The sequence below is a fragment of the Eucalyptus grandis genome, chromosome 5, assembly GCF_016545825.1.
Source record: "Eucalyptus grandis isolate ANBG69807.140 chromosome 5, ASM1654582v1, whole genome shotgun sequence".
NCBI lineage: Eukaryota > Viridiplantae > Streptophyta > Magnoliopsida > Myrtales > Myrtaceae > Eucalyptus > Eucalyptus grandis.
In genome coordinates, this window is record NC_052616.1 from 15,484,368 (window position 1) to 15,491,581 (window position 7,214).

General features: G+C 41.2%; 1 protein-coding gene across 1 annotated transcript; it reads right to left on the reverse strand.

The window, feature by feature from the left end:
• Window positions 1–998: 998 nt before the first annotated feature.
• On the reverse strand, window positions 999–2,342 carry LOC104431845 (F-box protein At3g07870-like). The gene has a single exon (XM_010044387.2). It carries the CDS (start codon window positions 2,340–2,342, stop codon window positions 999–1,001), a length of 1,344 nt encoding a protein of 447 aa, XP_010042689.2.
• Between the last annotated feature and the right edge of the window lie 4,872 nt (window positions 2,343–7,214).

Consider the following 7,214-nt stretch of genomic DNA (forward strand, 5'->3'; position numbering starts at 1 on the left):
AAATTGTGTAATCAAGTTGAACATTCTTTCAGCCCCCTAAAGATCTCTCCGCACTCCTTCCATGTCGGGTTACGGTTCAGCTTCTCGTGGCAATACACGCTTCGAATCGCGCAAATACATCGACCTTCATGCACGTTCTGCCGGCGTGCGAACTTATCAGATCTACACTCTCCTGTGAATCAATGAATTTTGGATAAAGATCTTTGAAAAGCTGTCAAGCATGGAAGGTCAAATGAAGCGCATGATAGTAACAGGTATTAGATTATGAAAACCTTAAAATTAAGGCACGACCGCGAAAAAGAAAACAAATTCCGATATTAAAAAATGAAAGTAAAATCAAGTAAGTGCCCGGATACATCTTCTTTTTTTTTTTTTTTTTTTTTTTTTTTGCGTCAGACTCTTTCTTTTTTTTTTCCTTTATTCTCAGATTATTTGCATTGTGTTTGTCCCTTGAGGAGTGGAGATGCATGGGGCCGAATTCTCTCAAATTTATTTTCATAAACAAAAAAAAATTTACTAAACAGATTTCTGTTCTAAATTTATTATTGGGAACAAAATAATAGAAATTTTCAAACAAGTTGCTAAATGCACCCTAAAAAAAAGTACTAATTTTTACTCCGAGTTCCCATCCTAGCTCAACTTTTATTTTCTTTTATGGTTAATACAATAAAAAATCCTCAAATTAATGCATTCGTAAAAAAATGATTCTAAATGAATTTTTTGGTTAAAAAACTCCAAACTGTTTACACAACCGACAAATTTATTACAAACTAAAAGATGTCGAATGGTGATAGATTTGTCCCTAACTAAATTTTGGATCACAAGAAGACCCGGCTTTTCTCACCAAAACCGAATCGAGGTTAGGACCGACTTGTCTGCATTCCACAATTTGGCCGGCGAAAGCAAACTCACAGTGGTACCGACTCGTTACTATGGCTGCCGGCGACGTGCCGCTCTCTGCATGTACTCCGGCTCCTCGGTCGCTGCTGGATCATAGCTCAAGTCTCTTTTTCGCCTAAACTCAATCCGCCCTTGCTCATTTTCATAACCGCGGTTAAAGGCAGGACGACCTTGTCCGTATTCCACAATTTGGCCGGCGACAGCAAGCTTACAGTGATGCTGCCCATCGCTCTGGCCAGCGATGCGCCACCTCTCTGCACATACTTCACCTCGCCAGTCGCTGGATCGTAGCTCAAGATGCTTCCCGAGAACCTGAGCATCATCTTCTGGCCGCCGCAGCCCAGAAACTCTACGGACCGGTTACTAGTATTCAACACTCGCGGCACCCTCAGCGGGATGCTGTACTCCTTTGTCCACCGCCCGCCGCCCTCCTCCTCCATCGTCCACACGTCTATGCTCTCGTTCTGTGAGAGGTCGACGAGCCCCAGCGCTCCCCGGAGGACCATCAGGTGGGCGTTCTGGAACTCCGGGCATGGAGTCGGCACGAACTCCTCCTTCGCGAGGTCGAAGGACAAGATCTTTATGACACGGTTGCCTGAGCCGCTGCCGACGAAAATGAAGTGGAACGATCCAGCAGCGTACACTGGGACTCCGAGGAAGAGCCTGGGAGGGACGCTCGCTATGTCCCTCCACGACCTCGAGCCCTGATCGAGGACCTCTGCCCTTGTCCCGCGGATCGCGTGGTCTCCGAAGAACAAGCTTACGCGCAGGATCTTGTACCGGCCAGTCAGGCGGTCCAACCCGAAGGCGATCCGTTGCCGGTAACCATGCTCGCGCGGCGCGACGCTCGACCCCGCCACTAAGGCGATTTCTCGTGTCAAAGGGTTGAGGAGATGGGTCCCACCGCCATTGCGGGGGTCGTCAAAGCAAAGCAACCCGTGGCACGAAACTCCCTCTCCGTAGAGCCACGAGCTCGCGACTGGTTCGGGGAGTGAGGTCACTAGGAGCTCATCACTCATCATGAACGGGGCTGCGAGCCGGGCATCCGTCCAGCCGGCAGGGCTAGGCAGCGGCCGCAGGAGCAGCAGGATCCGGGGGCCCTCGATGCCGCTCGTGGCATGCACTGCGGCAAAGCCCGGGTCATCAATGACGTTGCGCCATTCCCGGCAGACAGGCCTCAGCCTGAGGAGGGATATCCCGGGTAGGCGAGAGAGGACGTTGCAGAGGAGGTCGCGAGGGAGCGAGCTCATTGTCGGAGGAGATGGAGATGAAGTAGGAGGAGGAGGAGGAGGAGGGGGGATGCTCGACATTGGTAGAAGAAGAAGAAGATGATGATAGTGATGTATCCTTTCTGAATTGCAGAGGAGGTCGCGAAGGAGCAAGCTCGTTGTCGGAGGAGATGGAGATGAAGTAGGAGGAGGAGGAGTGGGGATGCTCGACATTGGTTGAAGAAGAAGAAGAAGAAGAAGATGATGGTGACGTATCCTTTCTGAATTGTTAATATAGTTGGAGAAATAGCAAAACCGAAAAAGAGATATTCCTTCTTCTTCTTTTATTTATTTATTTATTTATTTATTTATTTATTTATTACGAATCACGTCAATAAATACTTGTTAAAGATTTTTTTTTTCTACAAGCCGCATGCGAAGATGGGAAGACAATACAAAAAAGAAGAAGCATAAATTGATACATCCATGACGAACTTGCCAATGCGGTGTGTATTTGACGAAATCATCCAAGATGGATTTTTTTGGTACACCCAATGCTATGTTTACCCAGCTTCCGTTGAATTTCTTTCACCATGACATTGTTGAACCGCTAACACATCCACGTGAAAATCCATGTGAATTTTAGGGTAAGTTCATTGCGGTTGTATGGGTTCTTAGTGACCTAAAAATTAGTTTGTGGTAAATCTATCATAGAAAAATTAATTTCGGTATCAATTTGTTACAAGTGTATCAATTTGAAGGTTTTGATAGTATCAAATTCTTTTTCATCTAATGTTGCCATAAAAAATTGGATGGGTCATTTAAAGTGTACATTATTTTCATGGCGCTTGCTCACAAAGAATTAAAATGCAAACCCAACCCATTCTCAAAATTGGGAAAAGTACCAAAAAAAAAAAAAATCCTAAACTTATTGCAATGGTATTAATTTAGTCATAAACCTTTCAATATGACTAATTTAGTCCTAAACTTTTTTACATTGATACCAATTGAGTCCATTCGGTTAATTTATACTGAGAATTGCTGATGTGAATGCCGGCGTTCTACATGGCATGGGTGACATTGAAGTGGACAAAATTTATAATTTTTTAAATATATTTTTAGAATTTTTTTTTTTTTTTTTTCTTTTACCCTTTCGCCGACATCAGCGAGGTTACCGGCCTCAAACTAGTTTGGGCGAGGGCCTTTGTGCCCTTGCTAGCCACAGGTGAGGGCATGAAGGTCATGCCCTCACTTGTGGCTAACGAGAGTGTGAAGGCTCTCGCTTGTGGCTGGCGAGGGTTTTGGCCCTTACTTGTATTTTGGGCGGGGGCTTGACACCTTTGCCGTGGCTAGTGAGGGCGTAGAGGCCCTCGCCTAGAGGAGCCTTTGGTGGACAATGGTTGGCCAACGACCTTGCCGGTGTTGGCCAAAGGGTAAGGAAAAAGAAAAAAAGAAAGCAAAGAAAAGAGAAAATGAAAAAAAAAAATGAAAAAATGAAAAATTCTCAAAAATATTTAAAAATTATAAATTTTATCTATATCATTGCCAATTGTGGCACGTAGGATTGCTGGTGTCCACGTCAATAATTTCCTGTTTAAATTGACCAAATGGATTCAATTGGTACCAATGTGAAAAAGTTTAGGGCTACGTTAGTCCAATTGAAAGGTTTATAACTGAATTAATACGAATGCAATAGGTTTATGACATTTTTAGCACTTTTCCTCTCAAAAATAGGGTTAGAATCAAGCTTATTTTTACTTTTTGCTAAAAAAAAAAAAAAAAATTAAACATGAGTATTTATAATTATTTGGGTTATTACCATGAAAAACCCTAAACTTATACATTTATGATAAATTTACCTTAAACTAATATTTGTTGACATAAAAACCCTTAAAATTGGTACATTTGCGATAAATTTATTTATTCATTAGTTTCTATTAAATTTTATGGTCAAATGACTGTGTTGGATAATACGTGTTAAGTGACAAGTGTACCGATTTGATGTTTTTTGAAAATATTAATTCAATATAATGAAAATTCAATTGAGAGTAAATCTATCATAAATTATCTGTTTTGGAATTTTTTTAGTAAAAAAATTAGTTTTGAGCAAATTTGCAATTGCACCAATTTAGCATTTTTGGTAATAAAAAAAATTAGTTTTAGATAAATTTATCATAAGTATGTCAAATTGAAATTTTTCATAGTACTAACTTTATATATTTACATGACCTCCATTTGACAAAATAAATAATATAATATATATATATATAGAGAGAGAGAGAGAGAGAGAGAGAGAGAGAGAGAGAGAGAGTACTAACTTTATATATTTACATGACCTCCATTTGACAAAATAAATAATATATATATATATATATATATATATAGAGAGAGAGAGAGAGAGAGAGAGGGGGGGGGGATGGAGTTGAGCTCAAGAATGGTGGTGGCGCAATCTTTTCCTCCTTTACCTCCTTCTTCGTGGCCCTTTACCACCCTCCTAAGGTCCACCCCTTCCATCTCTCAAAGACACCAACGATGGCCCCCTCACCGCCACCGCCTCCGTCCCTCAAGTCCTACCAACCACCTCTTTGTCCTACCGATGACAATGCCACAACTTATGTATGGAAAATGGTCTTTCGAGCTTCTGCAATTTCCTTGCATCCAAAGGAATCATGTCGATCTCCAAGACCAAAGCCATAGACAGGTATTGTTGAGACCCAACTCTTGTTTCCTTCTTATCACGATCATTAGACTTGTACACAATGCTCATATATAGTTCTTTATATGCGAGTAGCAACGTCACAAAAGGTGTAATATTTGAGAGTTTTGAGTAGGTCAAAGAAATTGTGGTGGGATCCACTTAGAAAAAAAGAAAAAGAAAGGTTGATTAGTCAAAGATGCAGAGAGGTCATGCTTGGCTTAAATAAAAGAAGGACAAAGGAGTGCACGAGAGAGAGAGAGAGAGAGAGAGAGAGAGAGAGAGAGAGAGAGAGAGAGGACTTCGTGCATTCTCGCCATGTTAGACTTGTACACAATGCTCATATATTGTTCTTTATACACAAGTAGCAACATCACAAAAGGTGTAATATTTGAGAGTTTTGAGTAGGTCAAAGAAATGGTGGTGGGATCCACTTAGAAAAAAAAGAAAGAAAGGTTGATTAGTCAAAGATGGAGAGAGGTCACGCTTGGCTTAAATAAAAGAAGGAGAGAGAGAGAGAGAGAGAGAGAGAGAGAGAGAGAGAGAGAGAGAGAGAGAGAGAGAGCATTTGGGAGAGACGAGAGAAGACCAAAAAAAAAAAAAAAAAAAGGAAGAAGAGAGAGAGAGAGAGAGGACTTCGCGCATTCTCGCCACGTTAGACTTGTGCACAATGCTCATATATTGTTCTTTATACACAAGTAGCAACGTCACAAAAGGTGTAATATTTGAGAGTTTTGAGTAGGTCAAAGAAATGGTGGTGGGATCCACTTAGGAAAAATAAGAGAAAAAGAACAAAAATAAAATAAAGGTTGATTAGCCAAAGATGCAGAGAGGTCACGCTTGGCTTAAATAAAAGGACAGAGGAGTGCACGCAGAGAGAGAGAGAGAGAGAGAGAGAGAGAGAGAGAGAGAGAGAGAGAGAGAGACTTCGCGCATTCTCGCCACGGATGCTTCATTAAGCTAACTCGCTTACAGAACGCAATGCTCAATAGGTGCTCGCGCTCCTCATTCTTCCAATCGGATTAGTTTTCGAAATTAGAACACAAATTCGAGGTTAAGATGATTTTGAGCTTTGAGGTTTGATTAAGGAGTTTTTGGAGCTATGATTTTTGTGGAAATAGTAGTCTAAGACGTTGTGGAGTCTTAAGATTTTATAGAACTTGATTTAAACTTATGATTTGTCCGAAACAAAATTTTAAAGTTTTCCACATGTGATAAAGAGTGTGCACCCAGCAACTTCGAGGCCGTAATTCATTGGTTTTCGGCTTGATTTTGGGTTGGCTAATTTGGGGTTCTAGTAGTACGTTGAAATGACTTTCTATTAACTATTACGTACGTTTGAAACGGATTCGATAAAAAGAGGCATAGTGTGACCAAATTTCGCGCTCAAGTTTTACATTGCAAACGAGAGGTGAGCATGGTCCGGGTGGGTGGTTCCTTCCTTGAAATCAGGAACTGCCCACCAAGGATTGATTCCAAAAAATTGTAATTAAGACTTGCTCGATGGTTCCATGGATCTACTCGGGAACTGGACTTGGACACCAATCCGGTCCGGTTCCTAGGTGGATCCATAGAATTGGTTTGATGCAAACCCAGGTTAGGCTTTCTCAAACAATAGGATCGGGAGAGTGACTCGCACACGGGAAAATAGAACAAACAGAAATTTCATCACTGCACAAGCTCAGGAGAACAGTCATATCTTTGTCGATACAGATTGGATCGACATAATTCTGAAGCCAAATAAACAAGGACTTATGGATCTACAATTTCTCTGTTTTGGGTTTTCTGAAATAAGCACTATAGGATAGTCGAATTTGGGTTGGAAGTGGGTTGGAAATAACGAACAGAACGGGAAAAGATGGAAACTTTGTTGGTTACTCTTCTAGGCCTCCAAGGAAGTTGAGGGAGCACTGATTCTTCTAGATCGATGACTGCAACTCTTCAAGGATGCAGATTTCGAAAGCTCCAACTCTTCAAGGACGGAGTGAAAACTCTTCTAGGTTTTCAAGAGTATGAACTCTGCAAGGTTCACGATACTTGCTTGAAAGCAAAGTTTTCATTCATCAAAAGTCGTCTGTCTTCTACAAGAAATTGGATGGCTTATATCATCAAAGAAATAAAAACAAAGTGTTGAAACTAGGAAAATAGTAAATAGCATAGAAACTAGAAACTAGTAACTAGTAAAAGTGTCTTCATGGCTCCAAGGTGTCTTTTAAACTTCCAAGATGGACTCAAGATATCAATACGGCTTCTCAGTTTCGTCGAGCTTGAATGCGGGCGGAAATTCTTGATCGAGAGAGCTAGTCTTCAATGTGGGCTGCATCATGGTTCCCAATTTTTATAAAGTTTGTTTAGCCTCATATTCGGGTTAAAATGCGAGCCATTAAATTTGATTAACGATTGAAAATTAT